The sequence below is a fragment of the Pygoscelis adeliae genome, unplaced genomic scaffold (genome assembly GCF_000699105.1).
Source record: "Pygoscelis adeliae isolate BGI_AS28 unplaced genomic scaffold, ASM69910v1 Scaffold144, whole genome shotgun sequence".
Classification (NCBI taxonomy): Eukaryota; Metazoa; Chordata; class Aves; order Sphenisciformes; family Spheniscidae; genus Pygoscelis; species Pygoscelis adeliae.
The window spans coordinates 388,848-412,543 of NW_008824551.1; the positions used below are offsets into that span (position 1 = coordinate 388,848).

Genomic DNA, 23,696 nt, shown 5'->3' on the forward strand with positions numbered 1-23,696 from the left:
TGAAGGACTGCACCCCATGGAAAGGACCCACGCTGGAGCAGTTCGTGAAGAACTGTAGCCTGTGGGATGGACTCATGTTGGAGAATTTCATGGAGGACTGTCTCCCATGGGAGGGACCCCACGCTGGAGCATGGGAAGAGTGTGAGGAGTCCTCCCCCTGAGGAGGAAGGAGCAGCAGAGACAACGTGTGATGAACCGACTGCAACCCCCATTCCCTGTCCCCCTGCACCGCTCAGAGGGGGAGGAGGTAGAGAAATCGGGAGTGAAGTTGAGCCCAGGAAGAAGGGAGGGATGAGGGGAAGGTATTTTTAAGATTTGGTTTTATTTCTCATTACCCTACTCTGATTGGTAATAAATTAAACTGATTTCCCCAAGTTGAGTCTGTTTTGCTCGTGATGGTAATTGGTGAGTGACCTCCATGTCCTTACTCAACCCATGAGCCTTTCGTTATATTTTCTCTCCCCTGTCCGGCTGTGGAGGGGAGTGATAGAGTGGCTTTGGTGGGCACCTGGCATCCAGTCAGGGTCAACCCACCACACTAGCATACTTTTGTTATATTCAGCTTTAATGGGTAAATAAGATTTTTCACAAATAATTTTCATTTACTGAGGTGTAGAAATATGTAGTATAGCATCTTCATTCAGGGGCAACATTGCTAGGTCTCTGAAAGTACATGTTGCTTCAAAAATTGTTGTCCACAGCTTTTTATGTTATATTTTATCTCTCAAGAGCGTGCCAGGGATATTTGGAAAGCATATTTGTAAGGACCGCTAACAGCATTGCTGCATAAATTGAAAGAAACTCTGAAATGTAATTTGTGTCATGTTTTTTGACAGTTTGTAAGGAAGGTCCAGTTAATGACTACATGATTCTGTTGAGATTGAGGTCTTTGCTGATTCAGCTATAACCAGGAGACAGGTCTCTTTCCAAACCATAGGGCTTCCTACTAGATGGGTGAGGGAATATCAAAGAAAAAATGCCATGGACTGGCTATTCTGGATACTGTTTCTCTTTGTGGTCACAACTCATGTACTGTAGTACGTGCTTTGTAAAAAGCTGTGCAGTGGATTTTCCTTGTCTTACAGTCAGATACGTATCTTCACTTTTCACTAGGCTTTATGAATAACTCATAAATAAAGACTTGTATGTAGTGTATGGCAATACAAGTGAATAAAATACGACCTACGAATGTTGTGCGGTGCAGAGCTCAGATCTTTGCAGAACATGGGAACGGATGGCTGTGCTTGGTCAGAGGTGCATCCAGACCAGCATCTGGTCTCTGTCAGGAGCAAACAGCACATGTCTCGGGGAAGAGGGTAAGACCCCAGCAAGCAGCTAGTGGGACTTTTCCTGAATATTGTTGCAGTATCGGGCTCAGGAAGTTCCTGACTTTCAGACTGCAAAACGGGAGTGTCTAGGTATTTCATAACCATCAGTGGATCCTTTTTCTGAGGATCTGCCCAATCCCATTTTGAAGCTATATAATTTTTTAAAATCAACAGAATCCTGTGGTAAGGACTGTCTACTGAACTGCTATTACTCACAACACCTGAAAGTATATTTTTACTTTACAGAGTATATTATTAAGTATATTTTTACTTTACGGAGGCCAACTGTATGAGATTCAAGAAGGCCAAGTGCCGGGTCCGGCACTTCGGCCACAACAACCCCATGCAGCGCTACAGGCTTGGGGAAGAGTGGCTGGAAAGCTGCCTGGCGGAAAAGGACCTGGGGGTGCTGGTCAACAGCCGGCTGAACATGAGCCGGAAGTGTGCCCAGGCGGCCAAGAAGGCCAATGGCATCCTGGCCTGTATCAGAAATAGTGTGGCCAGCAGGAGCAGGGAAGTGATAGTGCCCCTGTACTCGGCACTGGTGAGGCCGCACCTCGAATACTGTGTTCAGTTTTGGGCCCCTCACTACAAGAAGGACGTTGAGGTGTTACAGCATGTCCAGAGAAGGGCAACGAGGCTGGTGAGGGGTCTGGAGAACAAGTCTTCTGAGGAGCAGCTGAGGGAACTGGGGTTGTTTAGCCTGGAGAAAAGGAGGCTGAGGGGAGACCTCATTGCTCTCTACAACTACCTGAAAGGAGGTTGTAGCGAGGCGGGTGTCGGTCTCTTCTCCCAAGTAACTAGTGATAGGATGAGAGGAAATGGCCTCAAGTTGCGCCAGGGGAGGTTTAGATTGGACATGAGAAAAAATTTCTTTACTGAAAGAGTGGTGAAACATTGGAAGAGGCTGGCCCGGGGAGGGGTTGAGTCACCATCCCTGGAAGTATTTAAAAGACGTGTAGATGAGGCGCTTAGGGACATGGTTTAGTGGGCATGGTGGTGTTGGGTTGATGGTTGGACTCGATGATCTTAGAGGTCTTTTCCAACCTTAATGATTCTATGATTCTGTGCTTCTATACTACAGAACAGTGTGTGTTGTATGCCATGTTGATGGTGTTGATCATCTTTTGGGCCCTAAGAAAATGTATTTGGTTTGCCAATAAAAGTACCAACTGGAAAAGGAGCAGGCAAGTGTGGTATAGAGAGAAAGGAGAAGATCAAACGCAGGGATGTCTGTGTAGATCCCTGAATTGCTGCAGTTATTCCCTCTCCATTTCCTTTTCCTGCACTAGCTGACACTTCTGCTCTCTCCTGGCTCATTTTTTCTCACTTCATGCCTTTCCTTTGGCAGTTAAACTTCCTCTGATTTTCCTTCCAACTTTCTCCACTTTTCAGACCTTTATTTGCAAACAATGATTACCATTTTGTTTTTCCATTGAAGTTACTTTGTAAAGGAAAAACTGTGCTGGCTTTATAGTCTGTGTGAGGAGGAGAATCCCGCCTTCCGCCACCTCAGGCTGACTTCTGATGGTCAGACTGAGGATCACAGTTCAGTGGGTGTCCCAAGGAATGCATGGGGGAAGGTGCTCTGGTGACTGGACCAGGAGACCGGCTGTGAGGGGAAGGACACTAGACGTGGGAATCTGGGGCTTGGGAGGTTACCAAAAAGGCCGAGGAGCTAAGGGATAGCTAAGAGAAAAAGGGATTTGAAAACAAGAGCTGAGATTTTGCTGGAACTTGGGCCTAGGCTGCACTGATTTGACTGCTGTTATTCTTACCTCTAAGCTGCTTGTGGTGCTCTTCTGTGTGGACCTGCTGCGTTGGCTGGTGCTTGCTCGAGGAAGCTGTGGTCCACTGGTGCTGTGCCCCACTGATGAGGCAGACATGCCCACGACATGATAAATGAGATCTGAGGCATTATTGCAAAATTCTTGCTTCACTCAGGCCACTGTTCTTGAAGCAGTGCTTCCTTTGCGGAAATCACAAGTATCGCAGCTCTTTGAGCAGCGCTGGAGAACTAGATTTGATGACAGATTCTTCTTTTATGAGTTGTCACCATCAGCTACAGATATTAGCAGACTTTTGGCAGAATGTCACTATGAATTTAAGGATTGATTTTTGACTGTGTTAGTCAATGACAGCTGATGGGTGACTGCCTCTTGCAGATCTTAAAATTCATGCCACTGCAGAAATGAATGGCAATATTAAAAAAACAGTTGAAGGAACTCGGTAATCAGTTTGTTAATTGAAGCTGACTCTCGCTTTATGAGAATACAAATTAGAATATGCTACTCTGCTGCATAGCAAACAGTCTGCATTGCTGGGTCCAGTGATGAGACATGATAGTGTACGGCTGGATTATTTTACTGATTAAGGTCTATAGCCTCCAGTCTCATCTTGATGTTTAATGAGGTGATCTTTGAGCTATTGCTCTAATCTAATTGTGTATCTGAATGATACCCAAATTGTTTTTCTAAAGCTATACCAAGTAAGGGATGTATTTCAAAGTAATTATATTATAAAAAGGTATAGCTCTTATTTGTGCATTTGACAGGGGAACAGAATTAATCACTATAGTAAAAACAACTGGTTGGTTTTTTTGGAAACAAGATTTAAATGAGTTTTGATATTTATTCACCTTGTATCTATATATTTTTAGGAGAAGGGTGATTAAAAAATATCACAGTTCATTTGTGAAAAAAGTGAAATGTGAATGTCTTCGACACACAACAGTCACATTTTTCACTGGAGGAGAGCAGAGCACTGTTATTTCAGACTGATGCAGCCCTCTTGATGCCACCCTCTTCCCGCCTCCATCCCTTTTTCCTTCTGGGCTCCAGGGCTTGTCCCTAGTGGTGTTGCCAGGACTGGGAATTGAGAGCGTACACATTGCCTGAGAATTTAGCTACATTTTTCGGTAGGTGTGATGACAGGGCCTTTTTTACATATTCTTTTCTTTAGCAATCTTCCTCTCAAATGATTTGTATGAATATGAGGAGTTTGGCTTTAAAAAATCAAGAGCTATTACAGAAAAAGGCACTGAGCTACATCATAGGGGTGTTCATGTATTCCCGTTTTATGACCATATGACTGCTGATACCCTTTTTCCCGATTTGTCCATATGCTTACTTGCAATACACAACAGCGCGGGCTTTTTTTGCTAAAGAGGAAACAACAGTTCTCCCTGTCTGCTCATCACTTGCAGCAGCAAGCAAATGTTCTATTCATTTAATAAATTGTAAAAAGGTGCCACTAGCAGTACAGTAGACAAAATAGGTATTTTTAATAAAATTGACATGACCAAAGATGAAATAATTATTACTATTTTAAAGTGTGTATAGTAGCAATACGGGACAACATCTTTCTTTGGACTCATAATTCTGTTCTGATGAACCCATAAAATGTATAGTCTGTTTCACTCAGGTTTATGCTTGTGCACACAAGTGCATGTTATCCGGAGCAGTTAGTTAGCATGAGTAAATTTTTATCAGACTTTCACTGTTTTGCAAACCAAGGAGTGGAGCAAAGCACCCAGGGGAAGTGGAATGAGTCTCCCACAGCAAATTACATGAGCAGCATCTGCAGGAATAGACACTGGTGTGCATGTAAAGAAACCCCAGACCTGCTTGTGGATGCATGTACCCAGAACCAGTCCTGAAACTGGCATCTTTTAACCAGAGTTAACAAAATTCTGCTCTTTGTAAACTCATCTTTACATAAGTTCACTTCATCATTCACTGAAAGTGCAGTTAAACTGACACAGAATCAGCAAAGATAATTATTTGAAAGCATCTTTGCTGCTGGACAGCTGCAGGTAGTGTGACAACTCTCTTTTTTATACAGCAGCTTACTTTAATCAAGCAAAAGAAAATGTAGTTTATAATTCAGAGGTAAATTGTACTTCCAACATGGTGTATTTTAACTGATCTAGAAATATTGACATCCTGATTATTTTATTTTAAATATATGACTTCAGTGCCTGGAGGGAATAGTCTCTAAATGAATCTGCTTGGACCTAGCAGTAGCAGTTACATGCCTTGCATGCTTAGCTGTTCACACTTTTTAGCAATAGGTTTGTTTTGTTGGCTCAGCTAAAATAGAAAATCTTGAATTACTTTTTTTTTTCCTCATCAAATACTGTTGATGGAGGAACTAATTACTACGTTTGTAAAAAATAATACCTTTACCTAATGGGCTTCATTTATCTTTATATTTCTTCTAGGCAAGCTAGATCAAAGAAAAGTGAATGAGGGAGAGAATAAGTACACAAGACACTTTACATATAGAAATAAAATAATATACTGAAATATATTACATTTTCTAATTCTGCTTTTTTTTTCTTTTCGCATCCTCAGATTGTTTTACAGACTTCAAAAATGCAATTTGTCAGAAGTCTGATTAAAGATCTGTGCTAGAAAAACTATACAAATAATATAGGTCAATGTGCTGATTCCCAAATGTATAGCAATAGTTAGAAAGACGGTCAGTGTCACTATTACGGATATGTTTCGAAGAGTTTTGATGGCCATTATATTTCATTGTTGAGAGAGATTTGCATATGGAGATTATACAGAAATCAAGGGAACCAGCCTAAACTTTTCATGTTTAGGGTTCTCTTGGCTTTTACACCCCAGGCTATCACTTCTTGGCACAGTAGTTGCACTTTCAGGAAGGAGAAGGGCCCATTTCAGGAAAGACTCCTTTGCCTGCTTCAAGACTTCTGACTCTCAGTTGCAGCGTTTCAGAGCTTTGTGGGTACGGAGTTCGGGTGGTGCCTCCACAGGCTCGCTCTTACGGCCAGTATCTCAGGCAGAGGTGGGACTTGTGTGGCGGTCCTTACTCAAGGATGCACAGGAGGGAGCAATCCAGCCCCTGCAAATTCTGTGGAAAAGGATTTGGTTTTGAAGGATTTTCTAAGTTGTCTGTTCGTCTGTTTATGCTGTGGGTACATGTTGAAGGTGTGTGTTTTGTTTGTTGGGGTTTTCTGTTTTTTTTGGGGGGCAGGGGTGTGTGGGTTTTTTGGTTCTTGGGGGAGGTGTTGGTTTTTTGTTTGTTTGTTTTGTTTTTTTGGTTGTTTTTTTTTGTTTTTGTGGTTGGTGTTTTTTTTTTTTACTCTAGCAGTGTAGTAGGTGCAGTCTTCAGACTCCTTTTTCTTTCTCCTCCTGTGCATAACCGTAGTGTAATGAAGTGGGTAGTGAGTTCCTGTTCCTCCCAGTTGCTCAGCTGACTTAAAGCTTGTCCTTTTCTCATGCGAGAACGTGCAATGAGGTTTCCATCTGCTACCTTGATTTGCTGTTCTCTTGTCTGATTAGGGTCTCTGAAGACTCTCCTCTGGGTAGTTGCAAGTAAGCTTCTGCTTGCAGTTCCCCACAATGTATTTAATACATTTAAATTAATGCATCTAAAATAATTGATACACTTCAATTAATAAAATAGCACAATGCATTTAAACAGGTAGAGGTTGAGGTAGAGAGAAACTTAAACTGTTACTGTTTTTCTCTGAGATATATTATGAGAAGTGCATTCACATCCTTCTTCGTCTCTCCTTCAGAGTCCAACCTTGTCTTTGGATATTCTCATTGAGAGAAAGGAGTGTTTCCTGCCTCCATTTTTACCATGTGAGATGCATGCAGCAGGAGTAGGAGTTCAGCTAGGTAGGAAGAAAATTCTTTGGCCCCAAAATTCTCCCACAGCATGACTATACATGTAAACAACTATGTCAGAGAGCAACTATGGCATGTGAGTAGCTTGTCTTTCCAGAGGATGCTGTTTGGATTTAGAGGCTGCGGAAAGGTATTGTTGTGAAGGAATCTTTGCTTCTGTTACTGACTTCTGCACACAGGGGATAGGTGTGGAGAAATCCTCTTGACACCTGCAGGATACAAGACATCAGACCTGTCAACATTTACATCTCAGTCCTTATTAATACCAGGATTAGTCCCGTGAAAGTCAATATCCTTTCTGTAATAGAGTCCATGGCATCCATAAATATGTACAGATATAGTATCTAGATGAAGAGTACCGGTCCTTTTCTTTCTTTCTGGAGAAACAGGATTCTCTTTTTGTTGTGTCCTGGGTAGAGCTGTTTTTTGAAACTTGGCTGGGATATAGGAGCCCGGTTACATAAAGACCATGGACCTTCATTTACAGCCAGGGAGACAGAGAAGGCTGAGATTCCAGTACAAATGTTTCATTTTATTCTTGTTTGATTTCTGTCCATTATATTCACACATTTATGGGTATTTCTGAGACTTTTCAAATTAAAGGAAATAAAGTTTTATTTCTTTAATGTGAAAGTACCATGTTCCTAGGTGTTGGAATACCTGCTGCTGTACTGTGTGCAAGAAAAACAGCTTTTGAGAGTCTGTGATGTGGTATCTGTCCTTCATTTTGCTTCCTAAATATACATACATAATCTTACAGAAACCTGAATTAGAACTAGCTGTTAGTAATGTACTTGTATGATCTGTAAGTTAGTAATATCCATTAGCTATGATATAACCTACATAAACTGGTTGAATTTGGATAAGAATAGTGCATAATGCTCGAAATGTCACCCTTGCAGAAAATGAACTACCAAAACATTGGAACAGGCGCTTTATGCTCCTATATACGTGAGTGCACAGAATTTCTATGAGCAGATCCTGCCTGCTGTGAGCCACAAGCAATTTATAGGGACAGATTCATATTGGAACATGACATCATAAGATATACTACTTAGAAAGGTAGGAATATGAATTTAACTGCCTAGAAGCTTCCCCCTCCTTTTTTTCTGAAACATAAGCAAATTTAGCAGAGAAGCTAAAATTGACTATTAAATTTATGTACTGCTCAGATGTATTATGTCTTTGATCTATTTATTTTAGTTTAAATTAATGAGGATTAGATGTGTCCAGGTCTTAGCTGGAAGGCTTCTAAAGGCAGCAAAATAAAGTGGTAACAGAAGAGCAGTTCATCTTATGATGGCTGGTGCTACAGTAATGTTAGGGAGCAGTGTTTACTACCCATTCTGCTTTCTGAGCGTAGCTTTTAAAACACACTGGTCTTACTGTGGAGTATCTTTTAATTGACAGCCCTTTGTTTCATGTGTTTAGGATATTTATTTCACACAAATAGAAAGTTTCCACCTCATTAAACAGCACACTGCAGTTCAGTGAGATCAAATGTATTAGAAGTCAATATTGCTGATTATTTTTTCCTGAATTGCTCCATTAATTAGCAGAACGACAGTTCTGCCATTATGGAGTTGTCTCAAATCTCCAGTCTTCCCCTCCTGAAAGGCAGTGATGTCTCATAACTGTGTGCTATCAGCAAGCAAGCTTGTGGGACTCAGTAAAGCTGCTAGTGGTGAAAGTTTTTTGGGTCACAGCATTAGGTTGTTACTACTTGGGATGTTTGTTATGATAAAGCTAAAGGAATTGGCTTGGATCTAAAATGATATTGACACTGTGAATATTCTGTACTTACAGAATAAGTGTCTGGTTATTGGAAGTTTCAAAAAATCAGGGAGTTGAAACTTCAACTTTATTCTGGTACTGAATGAAAACCATTACATCGTTGATTGGTGTCTAGATTTTAGTAGAAAGGGGTCTTCAGCATTAGAATCTGCAGTATGCAACCTTGTCATCAGTCTTGGCAAACGGGTAGGGATTAAGCCAGTGTCAGAACCAGTGACCCTCCCTTCTGTAAAGCAAAAGTACGTTGTCAGAGCATTGATGTGAACCTTGTCCTACCGCTTTCTGTGCTGTGCTGTACATACTCTATGGATAGGCAAAAAATACATGCTCTAGGGCTGTTTTGTCAAAACAGTCAGTAACGTGAAGGAGCAATTACTTTCCTACCTTATACTCACAAGGAATCAAAGCACTCTTTCCTTTGTGAGGAAGGCAGAGCAAAGGGCAGTGGATCCAAGTGTACGTGGAACATAGATTTAGATACATTTTCTGTATCTAAAAAAATAAAATAAAAAATGTTGCAGAACATTATTCCCCCCCCATTACAAAATGAAACTTTAAAGTAGAAGAGAGGGGGAATGAATAACAGTTTTTGAATCTTGCTGGGTGATAAATCAATGTTCCTAAATTGTGTGTGTAACTGATGGTAAGTTTATGAAGTAATTAGAGGAGCAGCTGATAGCATACTTTTGAGGAATCAAATACTACACAGACAGAAGGCGGTGTTGTTTTGTTTTGTTTTAAACATCAATAATTGTCTAATTTTTTCTGTGGTTTGCTCTTGTGCTTGAGTAAATTTCTTTGAATTCTCCAGGTGCTTTTCCCACATGAGTGCAAGAAGAGTAGTCAGTTAAAAGAAGTCACTGCTGTGGAGGACAGCATGACCACCATGAAAGGAAGCTGCCTCCTTGGACTGCTGTTGGCAGGACTTGGGGTATTAGGAATACTGGAGCCAACAACAACAGAAGATACCCACTGCCACAGAGCTGAGCACCCAGTTATTGCATACAAAGGTAAGGGGTAAGCGCAAAAAAACTTTTCCAGAAGTAGGCTAAGGATTGTGTAATCTCTTCATTGAAACCTCTGTTTTTAGTATGTAATGGTATGGAAAAAAAAAAGTGTATTCAGTGCTGTTACATAGTAACCTGGACTGTATTCCATACAAGTTAAATACAACTAGGCTTGCAAAGTTTGTTAACAATTTGGTGCTGAATGTGTCATTTAAAGGTAGGTGACTCATTTTCCTCTGTGATTAAAACCAGGCTGTACTGTTGCATGGGATTGTTCCCTTCCAGGTGTAGGACTCTGCATGTGTACACTTAATTTCATGAGGTTGCTCTTGGCCCATTCCTCCAGCCGATCTAGGTCTCTCTGGACGGCAGCCCTGCCCTCAAGCTTACCAACTGTTTCTCTGAATTTGGTGTTATCTGCACACTTTACAGACTGCACTCTGTTGCCTTGGTTGTTGATTAAGGTGTTAAACAGGACAGGTCGCAGGATCAACCCTTGTGATATTCCACTTGTTACTGGCCTCATGGTGGAGTAAGGTCCATTAAACATTTACTCTCTGGGCTTGATCATCCTTTCAGCTGATTGCCCACTTGAAGAGACAGACCATAACATCCTAACTTGCAGTGAGACAGTGTTGGAAGCCTTGAGATAAATGACATCCCCTGCTCTCTCCTCATCATTAAAACTAGTAATTTTATTATAGAAGGCAATTGGGTTGGTCAGGAATGATTTACCCTTGGCAAATCCATGCTGACTGTTCTCAGTCACCACCTCCTCCTCCGTATGTCCAGAAAAGTGCATTCCAAGAGGACTAACTCCATAACTTTCCCAGGAACTTAAGTGAGATTGTCTGGCCTGTAGTTCCCATGTTTGTTTCCCTGCAGTTACTGAGGACCTTCCTTCATCTCTGTGACTTCTCAGAGATGAAGAGTGGCCGATTATCTCGGTGTCTGTGGATGCAGCTTTTCTGATCCCATGGATTTATATAGGTTGAGATCTTGCAAGTCATCCCTGACTCAGGCTGCATCTACTGCTGCTAGTTCTTGAACCCCTTCGCTAAACACCAGATGCTTTTTAGACCTTGTGAAGACTGAAACAAAGGAGGTATTGAGTCCCTCAACATCATCTGTGTCTGCTGGCACTAGATCACCTGCCCAATTCAGCAACAGGCTTCTGTTCTCCCTGTTTGACCTTTCATTACTATTGTAGCAGTAGAAGCTGCTTTTGTTGCCCTTGACATTCCATGCAAGTCTTAACTCCCATTGAACTTTGTTTAACTTGACACAATCCTTACATGCCCATGTGGTGTTTCTAAATTCCTCCTTGGTCACCTTGTCCCTGCTTACACCTCATATATACAGCCTTTTTGCATTGGAGCTCCACCATGAGTTCCTTGCTTCGCCAAGCCAGTCTCTTCATACATGTGGTTGTCATCTTGAGTATTGGGATGGACCGCTGAGGAACAGCTGGAGCAAAGTGAAGAACACTTGGAGGATGTTGTTTGTAAAAACCTGAGGCTTTTAATAACTTATCTGATTTTTTTATTTCTTTGAATTGAGATTTTTCCATTAGTCGCAACTTAGAACGAGTTCCAAATAGTTTGGAGCTATGAGGATGTAGGGATTAAGATGTATTATATTACATACTGCATTCCTCCTGTTTTTCTCAGAAAGCACATGTGTAATTTTTTTGTTCCAATGAATTAGGATTTATTGAATTTTAATTGAAAAAAGATTTGTTTCCATTCTTTTCATAAAGTTAGAGAAAATAATGTTGTGTTTTCTACAGAAAGTATTTTTGTTCTGGCATTTTAATGGTTTAATAAGAGTAATGGTGCCAGCTGTCACTTTCTCCAATACATGGGAGAATGAACTACAGTGCTTACATCCTGTACCTGGGAACTGCAAACCATCAGTCTATTGTGGAGGAGGGACCTTTATCTCTCATTTACTGATGGACTAAACAGTATGATTTATTCTGATAAAATATCTGGTTTTCTTAGCATGCATGTTGTGTGTATAATTTAGTTTAAAAATGTTATTTTTATCATAACACACATACACAATGTTGTAAATTAAAGTAGCACAGTTAAAATTCTGGTACTTAACTGCTTAATTTCACAAACTAAGGGATCACTGCATGTACTTTTTTTTTGGTATATACAACTGTAAAAGCAAATAATTGAGACTCACTACCAGAGCCACATGCTAAAAGTTGATTAAAAATGTGTTGGTTTATGAATCTGATTCAGCCAATGTTTAGGAGAGTAGCTTGAATTTAGCCTGATTCTGCCTTTTAGACCATTATTGTTCTCTGTCATATTTAATTTCTAGTGATGTCCTTTCAGTTCTAAGTTACTATGCTAAGGCTTTTTGGGGACAGAGATGTCCTCTGTTGTCTTGTTTCAGTTGCATCTTCTGATGTAGCCAGACATGGTGTCACAGTTAGAGTTTACTGAACAAAACCAATTCCTTTTTGCTGTAAATATATGTGGGAAATACAATTATATAGAAGCATTTATTGTCAGATTGTTAATACGAGATTTAGTAAGATTTTCAATGCCAGACTCCCTCTTGACCTTTGTGGTAAAAATATCATTAATCAGTACATATCCATGACATACCTTAGCTTTTATGAACTGACATATCTTGAAAAAGTTTTCCTTCACTTAAATATATTCTGAAAAACTGTAATTCATACTCACCACAAGAATTTGTCGGGAATCATCAGTAGATCTTAGAAAGTACACGTAGAAACATATTTGCAATGCCGTATACAGTATGTGATAGCTAGGTAACGTAACTGGTATGGGCACACAGCGATTGACTTGTAGTTGCAGGACTGCTAGTTAAGGGAAAACAGAAGATATGAGACTGAAGGAAAAGATGACTGAGAGGTTGTCTTTGAACCTGTGTGTTAGGAATGGACTACTTGGGGTATCAAAGTATAAAAAAAGAGGTGTGTGTGAGAAGAGCTACTCTGTGAATGAATCCTGCAGTAGGAGTTGGCAGGATTCAACCAGCCCTCTTCCCGATTTCTGTATACTTCCTGCAGCATTTACTGACTTCATGAATGCCTATAGAGAATGCCCTCTGTATCTATTGACATTATTAGACCAACACAGAGTCCTGAAATCAGTTCTTAACAGCTACGAAACCTTTAATTTGAATGCTGCATTAATACCCTATTCCGTAAAGTCGTCTTATAATAATATTAGATCCACCAGAGCTAAATGCTGTGTAGGATGCTGAACATCAACCAAGGCTGAGTGGTATTGAGTGGTAGGTACTTTAAAGCTTATAAACTCAGTACTAACTTTATAGAGATATCAACTCTTTTGTTTTATTTATAACTGACTAAACCCTTTTTTTGTAGTTTCTGGTATGCCAAAATAGCAATGTACTTATTTGATTTGTCTTCCTTTGAGAGGCACGGTAGATGGAGTATAAACTATTAAATAAAACTAATGGAGTGAGAGTCTGGTGTAGCGTATGGATGAACAGCTGCAAAAAACTAATAAAAAGAAAAAGTAGTCCCCAGGAGTTGTCATGGTGAAATATGGAAAGGGAGTGTATCTCCTGAAAGAGCTTACTTTCTTTCCCACTGCCCATCAAAAACTGCTCACTTAGGTGATGATTCTGTCAAGCTACCTTTTGTAGAGAGGCATATATTATTTCTATCACTGATTTTCCCAGCTAAATAGTTTTAACTGAAAAACTGTGATATATCTCCTGATATCAAACGGCAAGAATTTTACCCACCACTTGAGAACCTTTACTCAAGCATTTTGTTTGCCGGTGGGAGAGGAAAGAGAAGTTGCAGAAGCAGCGGAGATGCATGCACTTTCAAAGGATTTTTGACATGATCTAAAAATCTCTTTCATTTTATGTCTCTCATACACAGTAGTCATAATCATGTTGTAATTTGTTTATCTGCATAATTAATGTTAGGAAGGCATAACGCACCTTTTCTCTCTCCCAGAAACTATAATAAATAAGAAAGTCTACTGTAGATCTGAAAATGTTTCAGCTCTAAAATCTGTTGTCATAGGTCTTCCCTAGACTAGAATAAGGCACTTCAAGGTCTTCCTTGAAGCTGGAAATTTCCTTTTCTCATTATTTAAAGTTGGTAGGAACTATCACAGAGATCAGATTTATATAAAAGCAGACCTCTAAGTATGGGATGGATTGACAGGATCAGCCTGGTAGCGTGCAGTTCAGTGTTTTACATGGTGGGACTAACTGTGATGATGCATAGTCCCTCTTTTAAGTTCCTTTCTCTCCAAGGAGGAGTCTGCCTCCAGATGTGCTAGTCTATTGAAATTCAGGCTTTAAAAAAAAAAAAAAAAGTTCTTTTAAAAATCTGTCTTCATAGGTTACATGCATGTACTGGGGATTCATCAGCTATGCTAGCATAAGTGCATAGAGGTGTTAGAGTCAAGAGGTTATAAATCGTGTGCAACTTACAGAATTGGATGCAAGGAAACAAGGTGCAGGTGACTGAATGGACACACAAAGATTATTGGTCTTTGCATACGTTTCCATATGTTTACAATGTGTAAATAAGTATATTTATGCTTGAAATAACTTAAGAAAGAAAAAGGGCTGAAATAAGCTGGTCGTTAAAGATAGAACCTTACAATTTTCATTTTTATTAAATTTTATTTTATCTGAGTATGCTTTCATGTGCATGTAGATATGAAATGTTAGCTCTGTAAAGTGTATTAGGGTTTACTGATGGTCAACTTCTTCTTGGAAAACACACTCTCTTAATATAGTAAAGGGATGTGTTTAACCTAAATAGTTGGAAAAGGCTGTGGAAACCAAATTTCCTCTGGGTAGGAACAGTGAGGGGTAAATCATAGGCAAACAGTGTTTAGAAATATAAGATGCCTATGAGAAACAATGACTGTTTATAAAAGTTGAACTATTCTTATGCAAAAAACAAAGCAAACCAGTTGAGTAGTGTAACGTTTGTCTAAATATTTCCATAGGTTTCAAAGCACTTAGAGACCTGCTTTACAGAGCCTCTGTGGTAGATGGAGCTGATATTCTACTACTGACTTAAAAAAAAAAAAAAAAAAAGTGTAAAAGTAGTTACAGTGGCACCTTGTTTCCCCCCCACATTTGCTGAACTTTGAAACTGTCAGACCTGTCAAAACTCGCACACTCAGCTGAAGACTCGTGCTGTAGGCAGACTCCATCCATGAGGTAGAACTGAAGGGCCCATCCCAACTGCTTAGCAGTGTGTGAGAGTGAGCTGGAAAAAAAATTGACCCAACTCCAATTTCAGGTGTGAAGTTATAAGTATTGGCTGTTCTGCAGTTTACCTGCGTAAAGTTGAATTTCTTAGGCTTTTCTATCAGAAATAAAGTGCAGTTGTGAACTTAATTGATGTTGAGGGTACAGCTGAGATCATCTGCTCTGGGGCAAATCTCATTCTTTTATGCTCCCATAAAGTAATCAGAATTTAAAGTTGTGCTGTCTCAACAAAAAAGCATCAGTTGACATAATTTTAGAAGCTGTATTTAGTGATATTTTAAATACATGCTGAGCTGTAAAGGAGTTATCTGTTGAATAAACATGCTAAAAAATAACATGTCTCAATCCGTAGAAGAAATGAACATAAACCCCTCATTTCTACTTGAGGTTAACCAGAAAAGAAAAATAGCATAGTTATTTTTTGATTCCTTGGTTCGGAAATCCTAAGAAATATATTTTCTTAACCTTATTGTCTAACTACCACAGAATTCCCTCCCTTGATGTTTGTCTAAGTAATATAGACTCAGTACGTCGCTCTGCTCATTTTATCATGTGGTTTGTATATGGAGTGCACGCACTTAACATGTGCCAAGAGGAAATAACATGTGGGCTGAATGAAGAAGGATACATGGTGTATGAACTTGTTTTTGTCTGTACTCTCTTCTCTTTCCACAATCTTGCTGCAAGCTACTGTTTAAACTAATAGTAGTCTACTAAGCTGCTCAGTTTTTATTGTTTTTTCCTTCTCTTTCCACTGGTTTTCAAAAGCACACTTTAAAGACCTCCTGCCAGCTTCAGCAGTGGGATTGAGGTGTATTGCTTTCTATCCCCTATCCTCTTTTGGGTTTTTCTTTAAATAAAGATGATTCATCAGTGAAGAAAAGTTGATCGCTAGATACTGCAACTTTGCTTTGTCTAGACGATAGGACTATGAGATTGCTTGCACTACCCTGCCAAGAACCAGCCCCTCTTAACGAGGAAAATAATTCCTCCATCAGTTGTATATTTTTTGTATCGAATCATTACTTTTGTACAGTGGACTAAGCGCCTGCTGGGGAATGGCAACTTTCAACTGCTTACAGTTAATTTTAAAAATTATGGCTTTGAAGATTGAAGGATACTATCCCCTTACTATTTCCCTGAATCACCCAGTATCTTCGGTGTGCATTCCCATAAAAAACAGGGTGTGGCAAGGACTGAATTCTCTAAGCAAAGGACTTGCGTACTGGCTAACTTTTTTTTTTTTTTTGGTGGAAGTGATCATGTTTTAAAGCAAGCATCAATTTACAGTTCTTTTGGCATCCCAGCCAACTGCTGGGCCATCATAGAATGTTAATAATTTTAATGTTTCTGATAACTGAAAATCAGCAGTGACTGCAGTGGCTAGTGAGCTGCACAGACATGTCCTATGAGCCTTTCCATAGCCTTTCCGTGGCTGATTTCTTCCCTGTTGCCTTAATGTGGAAGTTTGGAGCATGTGAAATTTCGTGGTTGTTAACGAAGCAGCGGAATGAGCGAGAGGCTCCCGCCACATTCCACTAGCTGTACAAAGCAGGCAGATGGAATTAAAATCTGGGGTTTTGTTCTTTTTTTTTTTTTCCTTCTTCTTCAGAAGAGATGTATTTTTAATGGAGATGGGCATTTTTACTGAAAGGTTGTAAAACATCCAAACTGGAATATGTTAAAGAAACAGATCAGCAACCAAGAAATAGAGCTCCTAAGCAGCTGAAGTTCCATCATCTTCTAGAAGTTTTGGTGTGTTTAAAGACAAGAGGAAACACAATATTGCTTTGATTTTTCTCTTATTTTTTTTCCCGCCAGACAGTATTTTAATTTTTTTTCATAGGATGTTTAAGGTATACTCTGTCCCTTCTATTGACAGCTGTCAGTGTGAGTATTCTACTGATCTACCTCTTGGAAAAGGCATTAATGAAGCATATCCATTGTTCCTAAATCATCTGGCACAGTGTAAATTGTTTTTTACTGAAGTTTTAACTTCTCTATGCATAATCTCCACGCTGGTTCATGTGAACTCGGTTCTTCTCCCTCTTCAGGGACTGCATTGCAACATGTCCAAAGCTAACGAGTGTTGACTGAAGAGGAGGAACATGTATAAGGCTAGTTAGCATTGCACGGCTGAGGAGCTGAGGGTTGGCCCTTTTTAACTTGCCTTGGTGTAACCCATTTGTGCCCAGCTCTTCATGGAGCCCGTGGCTGCCCAGTTGTCACAGCCCGGCAGGATGCAGTTGTGCTGTGTGGAGTGGGTGGCCCTGCAGGCTCCACCGCTGGCGAGGATGCCCGCGTAGCCTGCCTGGCCTCTCACAGCAGCGGCAGCAGCACGGCTCTACGTTTTGCAAGAAACATCCTTAATTCAGTTCTTCTCGGTTATCTAGACTGAGTAGTAATCTAGAGTAGTAATCTAGACTGCTAGTTCATGAAAGGTGGTGACAGTTGCGGTTACTGGCCTTCTGATCCTGGGTAACTCTGTTTTCATACTTGGTAGTGACCAAATTTCTGGAAAGACTCCTTCTGGTGGTCTTCCCTTCCAGGTTCTGCACAGCATTTACAGGGCCTGTCTTGCACTCGGTGGTACCTGCTGCCCTTACTGTGCCTGTCACTGAATGTCGCCTTCTGCTGGCTGTTGCATCAGCTGCGAGATCTGGGGAAACCCTGGTCCATCCTTGGGCCTTGCCTGGAGCTCTACAATTTCCAGGAATCTTAGAGGTGTGGAGGAAAAACATGTGTTGATTTTCCCTTTTTCCCCTCAATTTCTTAAATAAACTTTCAGAGATATTTTGTGTTTATTTGACAGAATGGGTGGAAGTCGAGAAGTGCAGTCAGTGCTTCTTCAAAGTGACTCTTTTTCACATGCTTTCTTTCCTGCCTCCCTTCTGTGGCACCACTCATTTGCTATTGACAAGATTATACGACGCTGAATGGCAGCTAATTTTGTTTGTGTGGCTGAACATGGTAGATACTCACTTGTTACATGGTAATTTGTCACATTCAGGTGAGACCACACTTTGACTTGTCATAAGCTTGTCTTTCCACTTACAGTGCTCACTTCAGGTTTTGTTCTGAAGGCTTTCTGGACAAAGAAATGCGTTTTTTCTCTACCATTTCTGAGAATTAGGAGCTCACCATTTTACAACTAGCTCTACAGTGAATCGACTAAAGTAGCTGTTAATAATGACAAATACCTGGAATTCGACAGTGCCCTTTAGAACAAAAATAATTTCTACAAAGAGAAGTGCTGTTCTGTTGTTTGCGGGGTTGTGGTTTTTCCTTTTCTTTTTCTTGCTTGTCACTTTCTTCTTTTGGCTTGGGGGCATCTTTTTGTTTTTGTGGTGGGGGAGTGGAGGGGCTGGGGAGTGTGTTCCATTTTGAAGTCCTGGCTCCAAGCTCTTACCAAGATTAGTGCCGGGCTTTACCCTTTATGTCCTTTGTGTTACAGTAAGACTTGTTTTGTTGGTCTTTGTATTTTTTGCATGAAATATCTTCAGACCTGAGAATATTTTAAGAGCTATAGTCTTGGGCAGAACTGATAGAATCAAGAAATTATATTATGCTAAAACAATGAAGAAGTTTAGTATGTTCATATGCCAACATAAATAAGAATGCATCATTGCAAGATGGTCAGTTCTAGAAACAAGGTCTTGCTAATTGAAACATAGATATTTCCCACAAAAATAACACATCATTATTATAGCTGTCTGTAGGCAGTTGGCTTTATGCATCTGTTTCCTACAATACCAGTATAAAAATTGAGCAGGTTTCTTTACAAAAACTCCATGTCGAGACCAAATACTGGTTTCCCATAACAATACAACATGATTTCCTTCAAAATGAATTCTGTGACCGGTTGCCAAAGCCAGTATATAAGCGTTAAAAAGTGAAAGGTTAAGCCCCTCTGAAGAGAGGGCATGATGGGGGAAACCCCAGAACTGAGCCCCCCAGTCTCAGATGCTTCAGTTTTGGCTCTTACCTTCTTTTTCCTTAATTTTTATTTCTTTCTTCATGGTAATCTGCTGGCATGATATTTTCATGGTTCCTAATTTGAGCAATTGGTAAAGATTGGTAGGCCTTTTGCTGTAAAGCAGACCACGATTTGGAAATCCTGTTTCAACTCTTGGCTTACTTGACAGTCACTTTACGTTTGTTGTTCAAAATACAGTGCAGAAGATCAGGCAACTGAAAATTTTTAGGCACAGTTCTTGGCAACTTAAACTGTTGTTAAGCATACTTAGTTATTATTTTTAAATACAATGCTATCCTCAAATGACTGATACTGTATAATTTAAAAATATTATAACATCAGGTATGCCATGTTTGAGTCAAGGGTTTGTTTCCTTAGAAGTGGGAAGGGTATGGTTAACGAGATCTCTTCCAGCTGGCTAGTGTTAACTTTGCAAAGTAGGTTTTATTGGTTTTTTTCTGGAATGGCCTGGGGCTCTAGTTTCATGCTGTTTCTGTGTATGAGAGAAAGAAAACTCAGGGGGGCTGTAATTGTATATCATGGCTGATACTTTGTCACTGCATAATTTCTGTAGAACTTGCAAGTGATTCTGAGTATATAAAAACTGTGCTTGCAGCGCTGAAACCACTTTCATCTAGATGGGGGTTCAGTCTTTTTTCCCTTACACCTTCTTGTATTTGTATGCAGCGTGTGTGTTTGAACAATGAAGCATAAACATTTCAAAACCCTTGTTCAGAAGAATAAGAAATAAGTAGTCATTGCAGCAGATGTTACTGTCTCTTCCCCGAGGGCACAGACAGTCAGAACCCAAATTCCCTTTAATTATCCCAGTAATAGACATATGCACACACATAAGAATGCAGAAATATGTACTTCTAGCTGGGGAAGCTCTGGCAGGACGAAGAAAACAGGAATGCAGGCTGGATTTTAGACCTTGAGACTTTGGAGGGTAGAGCGGATTGTAAAAGCAGGTCAGGGAACCAGGGCAGGGCAATTGCTGTGACTGTGCCTGCCCTGCCTGGGGAGCGGTATGCAGCTCGTGGAGGCAGTGACTTTGTGCCTAACGAGAGAACCAAAGACAGATGTGAGGAGTCGGGCAGAAGGAAGTAAGTTTACAGTAGGCTTAAGAAAGAAGTTCAAGTTCACTCGGTTAAAGTCAAGAAACATATTCTTTAAGTGTGCTTTATTTTCTGTTTTTTTCCATTAATAATAAATAAATTACCCTGCCTCATTACCTCCAGAGTTGTTCTGAAGCTGTAATAGTTGTTTAAAAAACAAAGGCCCAATAAGCAGGTGGTGAACTTTCTTGAAAATGTCAAGAGGTTTATGGTCTTGGGATTTGTTTTATTACAGATGATTTAAAGTGGAGAGGAGCTCGGGGAGCTGGCAGAGCTTCTAGATAAGGCTAGAGCTACATATTTATTTCTTGGCATCTGCAGTTCTCTGTAAGGAAAGGCAAGCTTCAGGACTGTGTTAAGTTGTATTGGATAGTAGGAGGAAAGCAGCTGCCTTGTTTGTGATCTAAAGAGACCTCCAGAATACTGAATCTTGAAAGGGAGCTGTAGTTTTGAGGTTGGTTTTGTCTTTTTGTTGGTTTGTTTTTTTTTTTTCCCCTCTCCCTATAAGCAAAGATGAGCTCTGAACTGCAGATGGAGATCTGACACATTTCCATGTTTCCAAAGGGGAGCCAAATGTAATGTGGTGAGACTTAAAAGAGGAATCTTTTAGTTTGTGGTTGCTGATTTAATCATGCTGGGCAAAGTCGTAACTCCATCTTTTATAGAGCATTGGATTGCATTAGCTAACCCTGCCTAAACAATTGTTTTTATTTTCTTCCTTGGCAGGAAGAAATGATGTTTTATTTTCTTATATCTTCTTGGATCCCTATTTTAGAAACTGTACAGTTCTTACTGTCTAATTACTGTTTAATTACCAGAATGCCTATATTTTTCAATATATTATCTACATTTAAAAATATTCTTGATTTTCATAAAAAATATTTTTCATTTTCAATTTTATTAAAAATTAGGGATTAGCTACTATAAATACACATTCTTTTGTTTCCCAGTTATGATGTCCACATACTCTTAATTCTATATTACTAAAGTCAGCGGTGTACACAGCCCTGGTATAAATGTGTTCTTTATGGTAAGGGCTACATGCAATGTCTTTTTCATTAAAATGCAATACTGAGTATTGTAACAGACCTATCTGTCCTAATCCTTTCATTTTACAGAGAAACATGAAATGGTGTCAGCTGATGCCATGTTTTTGTTGTTGAACTAGTACTTTTCTCTACATATGTTGCGTCCAGTCTTCTTCTGGTGTACTCCATTTAGATTATAAGAGCCTTCTGGTAGCAAAGACTGCTACATCTGTTGCATCCATGACCATCCTTAGCCTTGACATCTGGATGTTTGTACCATATATATGGAAAAGTGGACATGCCAACTATGTTCTAATTTCAGTAACAGGTGGACCAGGAGTTTCACTGGGGCATTGGGCTGGGATTGACTTGGCTTTTTGATTTTTTTTAAACAGATTTGTCTCTTTCTGTAAGGTTTAAATGTTAGAGAGTTGCTTTTTTCTTGTTTGTCCATTTGACTAAGGTTCTTAATGGAGTAGTTTGTCCTTCTGGTATACTAAAAATTACAGAAAAGGCACCTTCCTGGCCTCTAATTCATCCTGGTGGAGTATATATGTGCTTGGTATCTAAGGGTGAGATCACCTGGGTATTTTCTTGCTCCTTATACATAACTTCAACTCTGGGACTAAAATGCAATGCTGGTACTACTTTTAAGCTCTGCTATTGTAAGAAGCATTAATAATTATTTTCTCTGCCTTTGAAATGCATGCTAAAGGAGGACAGCATTAGGAGCCATGTAGAAAGGATTAACGAATGCCCGGAGCGTTGACCCAAGCTGTAACTATATCGAGTGCGCCTGGCTTTGCATCCTACAGGGAGTCTGCATGCACAACCTAGGCAACAGGCACTCTAGAGCATCTCCCCGTGGGCTTTTCCCCAAACCTCCTGTAGAAGAGAGCTCCGCAGCATGGCTAAGACACAGTCACCTTAGTGATACCGTTCTGCAAGACAACCTGCCTAAGCAGTCAGGATCATAAAGTTAAGGAGGTATATGGTTCTGGAAGCAAATCTGCCAACTTACCATTGCATATAGAAAACATATGCCTGGAATTACAGGTTTTGGAAAAGCAGCCTGTAACGGGCAGGCCTTCTCTGCTTTGCACTGAGCTGCTGTCTTCAAAGTGTTCAGCTTCTACTATGGGCCTTATGGAAGAATAGCAAGTAGCAGGGCAGATGTTCGTGCTCAGACTTTGAGATGAGTATAATTAGCATATAGTTTTTGCTGGGGTATTTCTAACTCCTAGAATGAGTCTTTTCTGTGAGAGAAATGGAAAAATATTTGCTGTGCTTACTATATTTGTTAGATGAGTTTTCTGGTTTGTGATTTGCTTGTCTTGTCTTGTCTTTGCTTATCTTTCTCAAAAGAAATGGCACTTTTAATGATTTCATGGTTAATGCATCCAACAGGAATATACCCATTGGGAAAAGCCCATTCTGGCCTGTTCTGCAACAGTGCTAGGCTAGGATAGAGGAAGAATTTGGTCCAAAGTAAGTACAAATATGTAAAGAACGACTTTATGTCATTAAGTAATGTACAATAATATACATTAAGTACAAATATGTAAAGAATGACTTTACAAATATGTAAAGAATAAGTTGCATTTGTATGGGTTTAAACACTTAGATACCAGAAATAGAACCACCATAGTTGTCGTGGAGCTTCGCGGCACTGCAGCCTGAGGAGTGCACGAGGTAGTTTGTGCAGGTGTAGCATAGGTTTCTCTCCGCTACAGTGACAACCGGACAAGCCCTGATGCCTGAGCTAGAAGTCTGTTTGCAGCTGTGTTTTCAGAAACTCATCTGAGGAATAAAACATCTGTATATGATATCTTATGTTGTCACTTACATGTTTGTAACTATAGCTGCTTTCTTCCCGTTATTTACTACTTCTTTTTTTAAACCTTATTGCTCAAAATTGTTTAAAACATGGAGTCATTGTACACGAATGCTGAGCGACACGTGCCTTGAATAAGTCCTAGAAAAATAAGTGATGTGGTTGACAAACTAAGCCTCAGCCCCTTTTGGATAAGCATGGGTGAATTGTGATTGGTTTCAGCAGTAGTACAGCCGTTCTTTGGCTGAACTGTCATGATGGAGTCCTCTTTTTTGGTCGGAACCTGTGGAATAGTATTTGCACGTATTTCCTTTCTTCGCTCGAGCTGTGGTACCTTTTTTCCTTTCATCTGCAGTGAGACAATGACTTACCAGCAAGGGTGTGTTTAATGCATTTCTGTGAGGAGAGAATACAGTGAAAGAGCTAGAAAAGACTGGTGATTGGAAATATAAGAAAAAAAGTACAGACAAAAGTGAACCGTAAAAGATGCAACAGGCTCTGGCATGCCATTTTTCTCTTTTTTCCCAACACAGAACAATGCTTGTCTTCCTGAAGTTGTTCTGAGTGAACTTATTATTCATGGATATATTTATATTATAATGGGAATTTAAAAATGAGGACTTAACAATCACACTGAATTGATACTGATGATGCATAGAAATTACTGAAGAAAATGTTGTTTTTCT

General features: G+C 39.9%; 1 protein-coding gene across 1 annotated transcript in view; it reads left to right on the forward strand.

The window, feature by feature from the left end:
• The window catches only part of SEMA5A (sema domain, seven thrombospondin repeats (type 1 and type 1-like), transmembrane domain (TM) and short cytoplasmic domain, (semaphorin) 5A), a 274,858-nt gene that overhangs the window by 9,660 nt on the left and 241,502 nt on the right, over window positions 1-23,696 (forward strand). The window contains exon 2 of the mRNA XM_009321911.1: window positions 9,597-9,795. Coding sequence (XP_009320186.1) covers window positions 9,663-9,795 — 133 coding nt within the window. The 5' untranslated portion in view covers window positions 9,597-9,662. The remainder of the gene's footprint in view (window positions 1-9,596; window positions 9,796-23,696) is intronic.